Raw genomic sequence first — 18,824 nt, forward strand, 5'->3', positions numbered from 1 at the left:
TTTATTTTCTCAAATCACTTGCAATTGAGCCATCCCCCTCCTATGTCCTCTACACTTAATTTCCTCAGGATGAAACACCCTTATAAATTGGTCACCGAATACCTCAATGTCTTCTGCAGCAGTTACCATTCTATCACTTTCATCCATTAACTTCAATCTTACCATGATCATTCTTCCTTCTACTTGCCACATATCTAATAAAAAAAAAAAAAAATATATAAAAAAAAATTCTCTAGGGTTTTTCCTTGCCTGATTTTCCAATTTCTGCTCATACTCTACTCTTGTTTTCCTTACTGAGTCACTCTCCTGGCTTGTTCTTTATACTCTTTGTGTGACAGACTATTACTGTTATTTATCTTCCTTTTTCCAGATTTCATGCTTAAGCTCTACATTCATCCATTTTATACTACCTTATTTAGCCTTTTGGGCTTCAGAATACATTCACATTGATGCTGTTATGTATTTCTTTGTCAGTTCCCATGCAGCATTTATTTCCTTACCACTCAACTCCTCGTTCCATGTTATAGATCCAAGCTGTCTCTCAAGCTTGTCATAATCACTAGCCTTATAATTCCACATATATTCTTTCCTCGACAAAAGTCTGCATATGACTAGCCACAACACCGGTGATTACTTCATGATCACTTTCACCAACTGGAAGAAAGTGTGAAACCCCCCTCTAACAATTACATCCTCTGATGAAATGATGAGATCTAGAACTCTTGATCCTCGTGTGCCCTTCTTTACGTGCTGCCTTTCTTCATCACCACATTCACAGGCCCATAGCAACATCCAACTATGTCTTCCTCTCAACCTCCATGTGCCCCACACTGCCTCATAACCATTGCCACTATTTCCCCTTTTCATGTCTTCCTTATGTGGACTTAATTCCCCTACTATCATCAGCAGCACTCTCCCTTCCCTTCTTGCCCTTTTTATCCTTGCGAAAAATACTGTATCCTTCCATTTCTATTCCCGTTACAATATCATCTTCATTCAACAATGTTTCACTTATTCCAATGATAGCCAGTCCTATCCAAGCTATGTGTTGCTTGTGATTTCCCCACTACATCTGCCCCATTACCTTTATCACCACTTACCACACATATCTGCTCAGTCTCAACTTCTCCACCACATCTAGTATACTCCATCTTCATACACACATTCACTGCCACTTCGGAATCCACTCTCCCTATGCCATGTTTCCCTGTCCATTTGAGCTGCCCCTGTTTCCCTATTCCTCTTGTATTCCCATTCTCTCTCTTCCTCTCTCACACTACTACTACTTTTACATTGTGTTCTTGTCAAACTAAAGTGTTTCCTGCAGGTGCCCAAGCAGTTCCAAAAAAACAGTTGCTTTTGGCAAAAATAAAGAAAAACACCAATTTTTGCTTTTTGCATGTGTTGAGTGTGTTGTCAGCCATTACTGTTACTGACATACTGGAAATCAGCCTGTGTCACACTGCTGCAGAGCTACCCTTAGACCTATTCAAGAAGGTCTCTGCCCTGGCCCTGCATATCAAACACACAAAAAATTCTTAAATGAGACAGAGAAAGCTGCTGCACTCTAATAAAACTTTCAGGTAATACTATATGCTGCCACACAGTTTCAGTAACAATCAACATACCCATTTTAACTGACAATAAAAATGACATTTGTGTACTATACACTTTTAGTGGATCACATCAGTTGGTATAATTTCAGCTGAGCTATAAGCTCTGAATTTAAAGAGTTATGATTATAATTTATTACTACAGTCAACTTTCACTAAAGCAAATATCATTCTAGTGAACTTGCTCACTATAAACAACACTACCAAAAGTCCCAACCAAACTTATATAGCATCACTGATGTTCTAAAGGAATTCTCAAAAGCAAACCTTCAAATATAATAAACTCCTACAGGAGGTGCACTCACAACTTTTGGCAATCCATTCCACTGATTCATCATTCTAATCCTCACACCCTTCTTAATGACTTAACTTGTTCTTTCTCTCCTGTCCAATTTATGTATTAAAAAATTTCTTTGGCATATGTTTCTATCATATCCTGTTTTTATCTATTAACTTAACTTTAATCCACATACTTTCAGCCTATTCCACAGGAAGCACTCAATAGACCAATCACCATTTTGGTTACGCTTTTGAATTCTCTCCAATAAATTTCTAAGAAACTTGGGCAACCAAAAATGTACACAACACTCAAAATGTGACTGTATCAAAGCTTAATAGAGAGAAATAATAAGTTGTCTCTACTTGTCAATAAGTTCAATATCCAAGTGATGCCTTGAGTTATTCTGCCCACTTGTGCAGTGTGTCCTTTGAAATGCAACTCCCAGTCCACCATCACTTCCAAATCCCTACTATCTTCAATTTCTTGCAACTTGTTCTGTCAGCATAGTACATGGCTTATGGTGTTTTCATCTCCAAGTGTATAACTTTAGACATTAAAATGACAACTGTCATCCTATAGCCTGCATTCTCAGGCTATTCAAATCATCTTGTAAGTTTTCTACATATGTAAAGTTATAAGTGTTGTTCACCCTAGTTTTGAAATATGCAAACAGCTGTATAATCTTCCTCAAATGTGTACAGATTTAAATGCAAATTTATTATCTGGTTTTCATGGGGATGTATTAGAAAGGGTTCAGAAAAGACTAAGGTAGTATTGGATTTGTATATAAGATATGAAGAGAGATTAAATAACATTTTACAGAGTCAAGTGAATAGCAGGAAGGTATAACTGAGACATCTAAGTTGGTAAGGGATTGTTACCAAATTAATGTACAGATTATTCATAAAATGGGAGATGGGTAGAAACAGAGGCCATCCATGGAACCTGTATAAGGAGGGTGTGAGCAAGGCAATGAAGAATGAATTCTTTATATGGAGAGTGGTTAGTGAGTGGAATGCATTGCCTGTTAGTGTATAGTGAGTGCGTAAAATTCGATGTAGCTTAAAAATACCAAAGCGCTTTACATCGATTTTACAGAGGTCAAGTCTCAGGAGAACTGTAAATAACCTTGTTTGTTTCTATGTATATTTTGCTAAATATTAATGTAGTTAACCCTATGGGAAGTAACTGTATTTACTGTTTTAACATCAAAAACAAAGGCAATGCTTTGCCATTGGAACTTTGTATATAGCTCTATATAAGAGCATAAGAAAGGTTTTTGCAAGCTCTGCACATAACACCTTTAAAGTTAGTATCTAAGAGTGCTGCTAGGATCAGACAAGTTTCTGCTGACTGGCATGATTAAAAAAAAAAAAAAAGAGTGCTCAAAGAGCAGGTTGAACTTAAAAGAAGATGAAAGAGTCATGGCAAATTCTTCGGGGTTTACTACCCTTAGTGCAAGGACCCGAGATCACAAAATAAAAGGGGACTGAGCCAGGCATAAGGGACTTCCAGTCATCAGCAGAGAAAGAGGAGAGGCAGTCGAAACCAGAGAGGCAAGGCCCCCCATTTATGAGAGAGAAGTGTCCAGGGCCAGTTGCCGAGAGCAAGGTGAAGCACTGTTACTGAAGAGAGCCAGTCGGCGGCAGTCAGCAGTTAGAGACACAGTAATCGGCAATTAGTAGCATAAGTGGCAGAAGTTCCTGAAGTAGGATCCAGAGGAGAATTTACCCGTATACTGAATATTATGTGCGTATACTGAAACCTCTTGCATGTGCTATTCGAGTACTGCAGATTGCAGTCCAAAAGCCCACCGATATCCCAACGTGATACCGCTGAAGCAAGACGCTCCTGAAAGAAGCCTAAAACTCCAGATGAAAGAAATGCCATAAAAACTTTAGTGCAAGACTCTTGACTGAATGTGCGATACAGAGCCTCTGTAAGTTCCATCCTTTTGTACATTTTCTCTTATAATCTAGGAGATATGTTATATATCTCCTGTTGGCTACAAGAGAGGACTGCGCAACCAACACGAAAATACTGCCCTTTTAAAGATTGGAATTGTTTCTAGGAAAGAGACAGATTTTTACCTTGGAAAACTGTGTGCTTTCATTTATAGAGCCAAGAACAAGACTAGAGTTCCAGACAAGAAGGATACTTTCACTAAGCTAAGAGTCATTTGGGGTAAAGTAACCAGACCTCACGGTAACAGTGGTGTTGTCCGAGCCAAGTTCAAGAGAAATCTTCCGGCTAAAGCAATGGGACGCAGAATACGTGTTATGATGTATCCATCAAGGGTATAACAACACAAGTGTAAAAAAACTAGTAAAAATAAAAAAGATTTGTCCAAAAAAAAAAAAAAAAAATAGATGAGGGAAAGGCATATACTGCAATTTTCTTAGACTTGGCGAAGGCATTTGACAGGGTGCCACATGATAAGCTGATATTTAAGTTGCAGCACATGGGTCTGGATGTCAGATTGGTCAACTGGATTCAGGATTGGCTGTCTGATAGGTATCAGAGAGTTGTGTATGGTGGAGCAGTTTCCAGGAGGCAGAGGGTTACAAGTGGGGTCCCACAGGGCTCAGTACTAGGACCTATATTGTTTTAACCTTTATATCAATGACATAGCCAGTGGATTGCAGGGGGATATTCAGTTGTTTGTGGATGATGCGAAGCTGGGAAGGATTATTAGTAATAGTACAGATGTGGTAGCCCTGCAAGAGGATTTAAATAAGCTAGATAGATGGGCAAATGAATGGGATGTCGGTTTAATGCAGCAAAATGTAAGGTCTTGAGGTTTGGGAAACATCGATGGGACACTGCATACTCTATGAAAGGAGTTATACTGGAGGAAGTAGGGGAGACAAGAGATCTGGGGTTGATGATTGATAGAAACCTGAAGTTTAGGGGACATATTGCAAAGGTGGTGAAGGTAACACAAAGGATTGCTGCTATTATGAGAAGGACACTGACCTGCAGAGATAAGAGGGTTATCATTCTGTTGTATAAGTCTGATCAGACCACACTTGGACTATTGTTCTCAGATTTGGTCCCCAGGATTTGAAGGGGATAAATTAACTATGGAAAGGATACAAAGACGGATGACAAAGGTGGTTTCAGGACTCTACAAGGATAGTTATGAGGATCGGCTGAGAGAATGTGGACTGCAGAGTTTGGTGGATAGAAGGAGAGGTGATATGATTGAGACTTTTAAACTGTTGAGAGGTGGTTACAGGGTTGACACTGGGGAGTTCTTTTGCTTGGTTGAACAGCAGGAAGGAGTGATGACAAGAGGCCATCCCTGGAAGTTACGAAAGGAAACTGTGAGCAATAGGGTAAGGAGTGGTTTCTTTGTGTGGAGGGTGGTTGAGCTGTGGAATGCATTGCCTGATGGAGTGGTGGGAGCGAGAACGGTCAGCGAGTTTAAAGAGTGGTATGATAGACTTTGTGTTTCTCAGGGGGGGACCTCCCCTCGATGAGTCTTGACAGACTTTGTCTTAGGAAGGACCTCCCCTCGATGAGTCTTGACAGACTTTGTCTTAGGAAGGACCTCCCCTCGATGAGTCTTGACAGACTTTGTCTTAGGAAGGACCTCCCTCGATGAGTCTTTTGACTCCTTGGAGGCCTGAATAATAATAATAATAATATGGACTGTTAATTAGTTTAATAGCAACAAGAAGTGTCCAATTGGCATGTTAGAAGTTGATATCAAATTTGTAAAAAAATAACTTAATAGAGTTAGCTAACCTCTTTGTGGGTAAACTAGAAGTTTAATAAGTTGAATTTTTAAGTAGAGAGTAAATAAGTTTTTGAGTTAAAGAGATTATTTAGTGTTGAAGTAAAAGGGTTATAATTTTATGCTAAAGATTTTATAGATGGGTAGAGAAAGCAATCTCCCTATCGTTTGATTCATATATATTTCATACTAATTTAAATAAATGTGTTTTAATTATTTGTTAAAAGAGTGCTGCTTGATCTTTTATTTTACAATGCACTGTTTCTAAAAATAATCGGACTTGTGACCAGGAAACAACTAAGGCATTAAAAGCGCAGTTTAATTACTTAAGAACCATGACTGTTTATGTAAGCTTTGTTGAAGGAATTTACGCTAGTAAGAGAGAGATCTACTGGACGTTTTATTGAGTCTTATGCCAAATATTGATATATTGGATGGAGCAGTCTTACAAATAAATTTTCCAGTGTTCATAGGCATATGACTAGTAAATATGTGGATAAAACATAGTATGCAGTAGAATAAGTAAGGAAGGTTATGAGAGAAAAAGCACGCACTGCTAATTAGTAAAATAAGAATAAAAGAAAATATTACAATAATGCAGCAGACAGCAAATGTTACAAATGCATAAACAGTGAGGTTTTTTTTTGTGTGACATAGGGACTCACAATGAGTCATTTAACTTCAGGGAGAGCTAATGTTCAATCATTCTCTATATCAGGGGTGACCAACCTTTTAGCTTCCCTGGGCCGCATTTTAAGAAGACGTTGTTTTGGGCCACACATAAAATACACTAACGATAGCTATGAGCAAAAAACGTAGAATATATAGTTAACATATTTAAGTAATTTAAACTTCATTGATTAATGAATTTTTTTATTGTAAAAGACAAGACGGCAACAGGAAATTAGTGAGATGTTTGACATTGTTTTTGAGACACTAATGCTTCGATATTTGGTTCGATGGAAATAGTTGCAATTCTCAGTGAGTTCACAAGGTGCTCATCAGATATTTTGGTTCTAGTTTTATTCTTCGTGTGCTTCATCCTTGAAAATAGCTGCTCACAAATGTAGGTGCTTCTAAATAGCGATGCCATGATTGTGAAGCGAGGGATATTATTCTCTGGGAAGATATATCTTATAGAAGTCTAGTAAAGAGACATGATCAAATTTTTCTTTAAGTTGAATGTGAGATTGTAGCTCTATGCATTCCATTTGAAAATGGGCAGGTAATATGTTTATATCGACTGAAAATACAGTTGACATAAACATACCGCAAGTCGCAAATATACCAAATAATTGATTTTTCCGGAAATCTTGAAACCTGTTCTCAAATTCCTGTATCAAATCGAAAAGCAAGACTGCACAATTTTCGTTATTCACAGGACTGTGTTTAGCCAACGTGTCAAAATGCATAAAATTGTTTGCCTTAATTTGAGATTGCCATAGTTTCAGTTTCATTTCGAACGGTGTTATAGTTTGAAACATTGTATTGATCAGTTGGTTTTCACCTTGATGACGCATGTTTAACTCATTTAAATGAGTGGTCAAGTCTACTAAAAATGGCAAATCTGTGAGCTAGTTTTCATCGTCAAGTTCTGGCACAAATTTTGTTTTTGATTCCATAAACGACTTGATTTCACTTCACAAATCATAAAATCTTTTCAACATTTTACTTAGACTTAACCATCTTACTTCCGAAAAGTAAATGATGTCCCCATAGTCAGCAACCATAAATTTAAGGAATTCCTGGAATTGGCAATGATTCAATCCCTTGGCCCTTATGAAATTAACAGCCTTGATGACAATCTGCATGACGTTATCCATCTTTAAAGCTTTTGCGCATAAATTTTCGTGGTGTACTATGCAGTGATATTTCATCATATGTAAATTTTGGGAGGCAATTGCATCATCTTATATTAATTTCACAAGTTCATCTCTTTTACCTATCATCGCTGGGGCACCATCAGTAGCTATATCAGATATGTTCACAATGGACAAAGAAAATCGTTTAACATATTTTTCACTGCTTCGTATAAATCTCTTGATTTAGTTGTCTTTTAATGGCACTAAAGAAGCCATTTCTTAAGTCATATTATATTTGTCATCAATACCTCTAATAAAAATTGCCAATTGAGCTGTATTAGCAGCATCAGTACTTTCGTCTAATACCAAAGCATAAAATTTAAAATTAGCAGCTCTCCTCTCCAAACATTTTTTGATATATTTTCCTATTTCATCATTTCGCCTGGCTATAGTCTGGTGAGACAAACTGATTTTAGAAAAATCCCCTTTTTTTATCAGGGCAAATTATATCTGCCCTGCTTTCCATACATTGCTTAATAAACTCACTATCGGCATACATACAGTTTTGATTTTTTTGCTATCAGGTTTGCAACCACATAACTAGCTTTTACAATAGAATCTGTTTCAGTTGTTATTTTTTAAAAAAACTTTGTTGAGATGATACTTTTTTTCAGTTCCGCTATTTTGTCTTTACGACAAATTCCTTGATACGCTCTAAATTTCGCAGCACATGTTTTTGCGTGTAATGCCTTTTTCAAATTGTAGTCTTGGAAAACTGGCACAAATTCCCTACAAATTGAACAGATTGCCTTAGTATTTGCCTCGACAAAAAAGCAGTCATCTGTCTACTTTTCGTTGAACAATCTTCCTTCTTTTATAATTTTTCTTTTTATTTTGGTTCAGTTTTCTTTGAAGACGCTGTGAAAGCCATGCTATTATTTAAAAAAAAAAATAGATTGAAAATTAGAAAGCAAGGTTTAATAATCACCAAATTGCCAAATTTTTACTACTAAAAAATTACTCTCCAATTTGCCACAAATACACATAACGTCTGCACCTTTCTTCGGTGTCAAATCAGCTGTTTATAATTGCACATTGAAAGCCGTACCAGCGTAATCATGGTGCACATAGAGAGACATCTATTGCATGGTAAAAGTAGCAAGCAAGAGTGCTAGCTCACCATTTATTAAGTTAAGAAACTACTTGCATGGGTGGCAATTTTGAATAAATACAATTATTTGAGAATGATTTTATGAATCTCTCATTGCTAAAGAACGTGTTAAATTCAAAAATTCATTGCTTATAAATTAATAGCATGTTAAAATTGTATTTGTAGTATTATTAATGGTATTTTTAGTCACAATCTCATAAAGTTTGTAAGTTTGCAATTTTTTGTTGGACTGCATTCATAGCCGCCGTGGGTTAGACAAGCCGGCTCTATATCATTAATGCAAATTAAATATCAGCCCAAGTATGAGGCCTGTGGCACACCACTGGTCATCTGCCTTCTGAATTCAACTCTGTCAATATTTATGGTGTTTGTCAATCAGCCATTTCTCTCCATTTACTATAGTGTAAGTTTCTTGTGGACCTTTTCACAGCCCATCAGTATCATGGTGTAGCCAGTTTCACTTATCTAACTTGACTGTTACTTAATTACAAAAAAAGTGAGTACATCACTCTATCCCTTCAAAAAACTATGCTGCCTCCTAAACAGGATTTTATTCCTGTCCATCCATTCCTGAAATCTGTCTTTAACCAACTGATATCAGTACTCCTCAGATATTGAATGGTGTCTGGAATTTGTTATCCCTGTCTTTGAGCTTCCTTTATGTGACTGAATGATTTTGCCTTCTTTCCACTCATTTGGGACTAGATTAGAACTGAGACTTGAGTTAAACTACCTAGTCAGAGGCACTGCCAATCTCTTCCTTTTTCTGTAATACACAGATCAATATCTCATCCAATCTTACTGTAATATTGAGTTTTTTTAGTATCCTAAATACCCACAGTTAATAAAATTCTAATCTCATAAAATCATTGTCACTGCAATATCTTTATGTGGATAATGCACACTTGCAAAGCAATAATGCAGCTATTCCTTCTGGTTCTATTTCCTTCCCATTATGAGCATTTATTGAAATTATCCTACCATAATCGTTCTTCCTTTTACTTAAATTGTAAGAAAAGAATTTTGAGATTTCCATTGGCCTGCTTGTATTTTTTGCTTATCTGATATTGCCTTCTACATCATGCTAATCACCTTTCTCTTTATTTTCCCTCCACAATATTTTTTTTTATTCAGTTCTGTTTAATGATGCTTCTCATTCCTTTAATTTGCATCTGATTTATTCTCTTAATCCTAGGTATGCAAGTCTGATAATTCAACACTCTTTGGCCTTTTTCCCATGTACTGCTAGTATCTTCTGACCACTGTTCCAAGTTGCCTCCTAAGCTTGCCTTAATCAACTAGTTCTGCAATTCCAGAGTAATTGCATATTTCGTTCTGAAAATACTAGTACATCAGTGAATAGAAACAAGCAAATAAAAAAAAAAAAAAAAAAAAAAAGAATTGGTAAACAATTGGTTTACCAATTAAAAACTGTTTCTGCGTGATAGAAATGAATAAATATATTAAATAATATTATTAAAACTATTTTTGATGATTGCATAAAATGAGAATCTCCCAAACTTTTAAGAGAGAGAGAGACGATCATTCTGATTCAGATTTAGCCGATGTAAAAGGGCTTCGCAACTTTCTTTGAAAAGGCATTCATATTTAAAACTGCTTCTATGGAGAAGATGAGCTTCATCCCACTGGATACTGTGTTTAGTGTCAATACTATGTTGCACCAGACTTTTGAGGTTTCATGTATTCAATATAATATTGATGTTCATTAATTCTTTTTTTTTCCCCACAGAATGGTCTATCTGTCCAAAATATGTCGAATTATATTCAGAAGGCATTTGGTAAATGCCAGCTAATGATAGATTAGTAGATGGCAACAGATAAGAAATCTTGTTGATAGGGAATACTTCAAAATTCTACCAGCATGTTTAGAGATACCTTATATTTCTGGTATCTCTAAACATGCTGGCAGAATTGGAACCCTGCAGTCTATTGAAGAATCCTGAGGTGTTGGAACATAGGAGTCCATTATCTGCTGGATTTGATTAGAATTGTAACCATTAAATTCCATTAAAGTTTTGACAGGGAGAAGTTTTTGCTGTAAGCTTGAGGGAGAGGAGCACACATTATGTGCTCTATTAAATAAAGACTTGATAACACCAATTTTTTTTGTGAAGTGCAACGAGCAAACTTTTGATGATGTATCTGCAAGTAAAAGTAGGTTTTCAATAAACACTGGTTGATAAGGCTGTGCATGTAAGAAGGATGTCCAAGAATGGTAAACTGCCAGCCTTTTCTTTTTCCACGGTGAACTGAATGCATGGATAAAGGATATTGATATTTTATCAATGGATAAGAAATAAGCTAAATTATTGCTGTCCATTGTATATCTATTTTAAGTTGCTTTGTTGAGATTAATTGATTCCTTTGCAGTACAACTGGACACTGTATAGGATAAAATGATGTATCCTAATCCTCTCATTGATCTTATTCCATAATAAGAAAACAGGTAATTGTAATGACTTGTATTCCCCAATATATGCAATAAGGCAGGCAAACAACAACAACAACAAAAAAAAAAAAAAAAAAAAAGTGCTTTTTTGAGACAATATGCAATGGTACAGCTTATTGGCACTGTTATTAACAGTGACACCATGGCACATGGATGCAGTATTGTTTTATTCAACTTTTCCTGCTAGTAAAGAATGTGTATGGCACCTATTGTTTTTCCAAAGAAAAGTCTGCAGAAAACTATTCATGACAAAACATGGAACAGAATTGGTGTTACATAACACCAATTACAGAAGGTTCAGCGATGAGTAAGGAAAAAAGAAATGGCTTGAGGAAGGTATGGAAAAGTGGTATCAGTGAAACTTATTATATCCAGCAATGAGCTATTATGTTTGTATACAAATGCTAGAAGTATTAGAAACAAGGAAAATGAAATGGTTGCACTGAGTTCATTCACCCAAAAATTGTTGGAATAAGTGAGACATGGATGGAGGAGAATGACATCCTGACAAGAATAGAGTTGGAACAGTATGATCTATTTTGTGAAGATAGAAAGTGTTAAAAGGGAGGTAGAGCGCTATTGATGATAGAAAAGAGTTATGTCCATACAAGGTAGAGATTCATGGGGGGAAATAGCAGAAGTGGCTGAGAGTAATTGCCGAGAGTTTTGGGGCAGTATGTTATGAAATAGATATGAATAAAATTAAATACTTCATTAGATGTTGCTATAGATGTGGTAATGTGCAGAGTAGTGACCAGGAAAGCATAGATAACAGCAAATAAGAAAAGGGTGATTTTAATTACAGGAATATAGATTGGAATGATAAGATAGCAACTGGAAGTAAAGAAACGTTTCTGGAGTTTTTGAAGGACAATTACCTCAGGCAGTATGTAACAAAGGACACACGAGGATTGAGGGTCTTGGATTTGATCATCTCGTCAGAGAATATTATTATAAATGAGGTGTCAAATCTCCATCCAGTTAGTGAGAGTGAACAGGAAGTGATTACCTGGGTGGGTGCCAACCATGTGAGGACTTCTGTAAGGGAAAAGATATACAGTTACACCCCGAGTTACATAACATGTGACTTACGTTTAGCCTTATTGCAGTATAGTAGTAGATGCCTTGAGTGGTTAGCTCAGTCATTATTATTACTGCTAGTTTCGTTTTTTTAACCCTTAAAATGGAATACAAATGCAAAACCAAATGCAGTGGTAATAAATCTAAAAAACAAAGGCATTTTATATTATTCAAATACAATTGATTAAAAAAAAAATTCGATTATAAAAAAAGTTAATCACCCCAAAAATATTAAAAATGGAAAATATCTGTTAATGGCAAAAACATTAATGTAAGACAGTGGCATGAGTAGCCATTGAACATTTTATTAAATGTAAGTAATTTACAAATTTGGCTTACGTAAAATTAGAGTTATGTAAAGTTATGTTATGTTTATGGAATGCATTACTTAAGTAACTCGGGATGTAACTGTATGTGGAACTACAAGGCTGATGATTATGAAAGCTCAGGAGACAGCTTGCAGTTATAGCATGGAAAGATCAATGGTGCTTGGGTGATATTCAAGAACTATCTGGACAATGACTCCTGATATCCTGATCAGTTGGAATGATGAGATAGATTCTTCAGTAACCAAGGAATCTGATGAGCTGCTTAAGCCAATTTTGCTATGTGTACCCTAAACTTTAACTCCTTATCCACTAACACTCACAAGTCTCTGGCTTCTTCAATTTCCTGGAGTTCAGTTCCACCAATGTGGTATACAGTTAACAATCTTTTCACCACAAAATGCATACACTTTGCCACAATAAGCTGACATTCATTCTCTTTTACCCAGTCTGCCAATCTATCTAAATCATCCTACAAAATTTTGACATCTTCTCTATTAACTATTGCTCGACACAACTTTGCATCATCAGCAAATAACTGAACAGCTAGTCTCAGATCCTTTCCAATATCATTAATGTACAAATTAAGCAGTAGTGGTCCAAGAACAGAACTGTGCAGCACGCCACTAGTCACAAGCCTTCATTTGCACTCTAATCCTGATATCTCTCTGTTAACCACCCTTCTATCCATCCCCATGTGCTGCAGTTTACTGATCAGAATTCTATGTAGTATCCTGTCAAAGGCCTTTGCAAAATCCAGCAGTATCACTGTAAATCCATTACCTTCATCCAGCTCAGCTGTCAGTGTATTATAAAATGGGAGAAAGTTACTGAGGCATGATCTACCCTTCACAAAACCATGCTGCCCCCTCCCCCCCATACAGTATCCCATTTCCACCTATCCATTACTGTATTTTGCTCTTGATCAACTTCTCCAATACTTTGACAATGATTCCTGATATGCTGATCAGTTGGTAATTTGCTACATCAGTCCTGGAGCCTCCTTTATGCAATGGAACTATTTCCCCCTCTTTCCACTCCTTTGGGACGAATCCAGAACTGAGAATTAGATTAAACAATATGGTCAAGGTCACTGACAATTCCCTTGCTGTTTCACGTAAAACACTTGAGCTGGTATACCATCCAATTCCCACAGCTGTATTCATATTAAGGTTCTGTAATATGCAATGTACCTCCATTTCCTTTACCTCAGTTCCTGTGTTTGGCTCTCTCATTCCTGCAATATCACCAACAGTGATATTGCAGAAATCAGTGGTGCACTCAGGATTTAACCTTTGGGGGGGGGGCGAGTTGAGTAGACGTTTTGCGAATACACACTACACATCGCATACAACCTATAACTGAGCATCTGCAGTGATCGCTAATTCATAAGTAGCACACAACATAAATAAAAAAAAATGAATTTTAATTAGGAAAAGATTTTTTTGGAAATTTTTCTAGTGTTTTTTCCTTTTCTTTGGGGGGTGCACGGGCCCCTTGGCCCCCCCTGGCAGAAATATTTAGACTGATTCAGTTGCCTCCCTACCATCAGCATTCCTTAAAACCCTTCTGCCATATACACTATTTCTTTTACTTGCAGTATATCAAAGGAAATATTTGGGTCTTTAGCCTGCACTACTAACTTCCTTTCATGATCAGCTTTTGCTTTTCTTCCACACCAGTTACCTTTCTGCCCTGTGCTTGCAGGTCATCTTTTTCCTTAAATTCCCTCCACAATTGTTTTTCATTCATTAAACTCCCACTTGATTTACTCTCCTGACTCTGGGTATGCAGTCTGCCATTACCTCCCTCAAACACTTCTTTACCACTTCCCATGCACTATGAACTTCCAGTGCTTGCAGTTTTACATGTTATGGCACTGATCCAAGCAATCTCCTATGCTTATCATACTTACCAGCCCTGTAATTCCACATACCCCCCATGTTAACTGAAAATTCCACACATTTTGCCACCTCCCAGGTCAAGACCATATGATCACCCTCACCAGTTGGTGGCAACGCGGTCATATTCGTTAGACAAATTCTCAGATGAAATTACTAGATCGAGCACTGTTGAGCCCCTAGTATATTCCATTACATGCTGTCTCAGGTAATTATCCCTTACTAACTGCATAAAATCCATTTCCTTCCTCCTATGTGTCCTCTCCTTCTTCCAATCTATGTTCCCATAGTTGAAATCCCCCATATAATAATTACCTTCCTCCAGCAGCATCCAACTGTATATTTTGTTCTGCTAGCCTCAATCTCACACCAGATAGCCTCAAATGTGCTATTTTCACTGGCCTGCAGTTGAACTTCTACTCTCTTTGGTTGCAGTTCATTGGCTATCATCAATAACACTCCCCCCCCCTCAATTCTTTCCTCTCTGTTTCCTGAACACACTATATCCTTCACATTCTATCCCACTAAGAGGAACAATACAGTTTTGAGAATGGCTGGCTCACTTACAGTTAGCCTTGTATCCCAGTTAGGATCTGAATCCACCTCTTTCCAAGAAGACACATTTTTTTCTGACTGCCGTACAAATGATCCAACCATTATGTTGATTGTGTATCTAGCAGATCTTTGAAACAAATTTCACCACACAGATTTTATTAAATTGAGAAAAGTGGCTTTTAAGGCTCTCTCTGTGTGGGTGTGTGTACAATAGCTAAAAGCTTTTCTTTCAATGACCTACCTTTTTAAACATTGATCTATTCATCTAAACTTCTAAATAACTGTTTAGGCAGAGACCATCCCTTTTTCATTTACTATTCTAAATTATGACAAAATTCTGGGCAGGTTTATGCTCTTTATTCTGTGATCTTTCTTTGCCTTACATGCTACTTGGTATTAAAGTTTTCAACTCCTTTTTCATAAATTGACAAGTCTGCACAATTGCAGTTAACAATAAAGAATATTTGGAGACGTATTACATTACGCTGAACACATACTCAATTTATTTCAGTTGCTGCCATTTATTTATTTCAGTGTCAACATTCAAAAGTAAAAAAAAGTTAAGTGACAGATGTATAACCAACTTATAAATAAGAGTTAGTTCATTTCTTTTTTTTTTTTTCTTCTCCTCTCAAATAAACTCTTGTAAGGTAAAAGGATGTAACTAATAATGTGCAGTTTGGAATGTTTTCTCTTATATTTTATTTATTTGGGTGGGGGAGAAACTGTGCCATCCCCATACAATTCCTATTATGTAGTAATTACACCAGTTTCTCCATTATTCAACTACAGGAGAGAGAGAGAGAGAGCAATTTTTTGCAGTTGAATAACCGAAGGTACAAATACGTTGTGCTGTCGGTAATCATATAGATTCATTAAAGGAATGATTAATTGAAAGTTCGTTCATTTTGAATTCATATAATTGAGAGATCACCGTATTTTAAGATGGCAAATTTTTGAAAGTGCGAGTCCTTAATGTATATAAGTTTTTTAACTTGTGTTCTCAGAGTTGAGAAAATGAATGCCAAAAATATATTTGTGTTATCAATGTATCTCTTCTTTACTTTCAGTTATGTTAAGTTGCAAAAAAACAATCTATTTCTTGAAATTTCATTTGTCAATATTCAAGAAACATATCAGAAATCAACACAATAATATTTATTAGATCATTGCTAAAAATACTCACCATTGTAATGTATTATTCTGTCATTATGTTGTAAGTATGGCAAAACTATGATGATGTCTGATCTTTCTTGGCAGTAAATGAAATCACTGACCTAATACCTTTTACCGATGTCTAGAATACACAATGAGAAATAAGAATTCTAAATGCACTAAACAGAAAAAAAAATTTATTTTATAAATTGAAAATCATTAACTTATTCTTTCAAATTAAGACCAATATTAAATACAGCCAGGCCTTGCATTAATGCAAGTAAGATTAATGTGTTTTTCAGCTACTGTGATTTGAAAAAATTATACTGCTTTATTTTATTTTACATGATGTAAATTTCCAATTAAGCAACTTTTTTTTTTTTAATGAAAGATATGAATCAGGCTTACCACATGTCTGGCAGGCAATATACAAGGCAATATACATGCCTGCTGCCTACCTCACTGTGTTCCACTGATTATCAGAAGTAGATGTGTTACTTGTCTCCTGTTAATAAAATTGCAGAGAATCTCAAACAAAAGGTAATGGGTGTTGAGCCTACATCAAAAGAAGAATGTTATTTCACCAGGGTCTAGAGAAGCTTGTTGTCAGCTACCTGAATTTGTATGATGAAAACAAGGAAAGCTAACACTGTTCAAATGACTGTGTTCAAATATTTTTGCAACAGATAGTTTCTTCATTGGATATTTTAGGCAATAAACATCATCATCATTAAATTCCTGACATATATCCTCAAGGGGTGTACAGGATATGATAGTACTACATGAAAAATTTATATCATTACTAACTTTTTATCTACAATTTTCCTTCAAATCAATCTGTTACCTGTCAAAACTCTAACATTATCAGATCTTATATTTCTATCTTCTAAAGCATTTTTTACCATATCAATCCACCTATATCTTGGTCTTCCTCTGGGTCTTTTTCCTCCAAACTTGGAGAGAACACTTGTTTTGCTAATCTTTCCTCTCCCATTCTGTTTAAGTGACCATAAAACCTGAGATTTGCTCTGCTAACATATTCCTGGATGCTAACAATGTCAAATTCTTTCCTAATATCTTGTTTTTAATGATATTGCCCTTGATGCCATCTGTTTATGCCCTTAATCTTTCTCAGGACTCTCATATCTTCTGTCTCTAGACTTTGGTCAAGTGTTTTACTTCTAACCCATCCATGAATAAGCAGAAATTTCTCCAGTTAAGCATGGAGAAATCACATCGAATGAGTGGTGTTAGTGGAACTGGCTGTAGATCCTGGGGTGAGCTGTTGTTTGTATGCAAATACTAGAAGTGTAAGAAACAAGGCAGATGAAATGGTTGCATTAATTGAGTCTGTTCACCCCAAAATTGTTGGAATAGGTGAAACATGGTTAGATGAGGATGACATCCTGACAGGAGTGGAGATGGAGAAGTATGATGTGTTTCATGAGGATGGAGGTGGGGAGTAAAGGGGAGTGCTATTGATGATAGAGAAAGTGTTATGTCCATACGGGGTAGAGATGCAGAGGAGAAGTGGTGCTGGTGGTTTTTGGGGCAGTATGGTGTGAGATACAGGTGAGTGGAATGAAATACTTTGTTGGATATTGTTATGAACCTGGTGGTGTGGATGGTGGCGACTATGAAATGTATAATCAAATTAGCCAAGCAAATCAGAAAAGGGTGATCATTATGGGCAATTTTAATTATGGCAATATAGACTCGGAAGATGAGATAGCAACTGGAAGTAAAGAAAATGAGTTTCTTGAGTTTATGAGGGACACTGTTATATACTGTCTCAGGAACTAGCTCAGACAGTATGTAACAGAGGGCACACGAGGATTGAGGGCTTTGGATTTGATCATCTCATCCGAGGATGTAATTATAAATGAGGTGTCAAATCACCTACCAATTGGTAAGAGTGACCATGAGGTGATTATCTGGATGGTTGCCAGCAGTATGAGGACCTCTGTGAGAAAAGGATATATGTGAAACTACAAGATTGGTGATTATGAGGAGCTCAGGAGACAGCTTGTGGGTGTAGCATGGAATGAGGAGTTAGCTGGAAAACAGATCAGTTCAATCAGCTTGGGGATTTTCCAAAACTATCTAGTAGAAGCAATGTCTAAGTGTATTCCAAGGGTCAGAAGGTTAATTAAGGTAGGTGTGAAATGGATGAATAGAAAGATAAAACGGAGAAAAAGGGCATTATGAAGGCAGCATAAAGAGAAGTGGTGATAACCAATTCCATGAGGATTACAAAGACCGGGTGACTGGGTTGGTAAGGATAGCAAAAGTGAGATATGAACAGCAGTTAGCTAATAAAGTCAAAAAGAATCCTAAGAAGTTCTATTGATATGTAGCCAGCAAAAAAAAAAAAAAAAGATTATGGAAGGATGACACTGATTGGAGAAAATGGTATAAAGACAGCTGTTGCAGAGATACTTAATGAGCAGTTCATAAAGGTCTTTCAATCTTGAGAATGTGACTTCAAGATTGAAGTCACATTCTCAAGATTGAAAGACCTTTAAATCTTGAGAATGTGACTTCATGGAGAGATTGGGAGCAGTTGATGAACAGGGAAGAGAGACTGACTGTAAGAGAGCAAAAAAGTGTATGGGGAGTTGAGCAAACTAGATGTAAATAAGGCTGTGGGACTCGATAATATATCACCATGTATTCTGAAGGAATGTGCCAGGGAGTTGATGCCGGCCTTGATATATTTTTTTTTAATATAA

At 36.4% G+C, this 18,824-nt stretch overlaps 1 protein-coding gene across 1 annotated transcript in view; it reads right to left on the minus strand.

The window, feature by feature from the left end:
• The window catches only part of LOC150102612 (regulator of G protein signaling 7-like), a 463,836-nt gene that overhangs the window by 14,273 nt on the left and 430,739 nt on the right, over positions 1–18,824 (minus strand). The window contains exon 14 of the mRNA XM_090398711.1: positions 16,124–16,234. Coding sequence (XP_090254837.1) covers positions 16,169–16,234 — 66 coding nt within the window. The 3' untranslated portion in view covers positions 16,124–16,168. The remainder of the gene's footprint in view (positions 1–16,123; positions 16,235–18,824) is intronic.

This window comes from Typopeltis vanoorti, chromosome 10, assembly GCF_054136105.1.
Source record: "Typopeltis vanoorti isolate ZY-2024b chromosome 10, IOZ_Tvanoo_1.0, whole genome shotgun sequence".
In the NCBI taxonomy this organism is placed as follows: domain Eukaryota; kingdom Metazoa; phylum Arthropoda; class Arachnida; order Uropygi; family Thelyphonidae; genus Typopeltis; species Typopeltis vanoorti.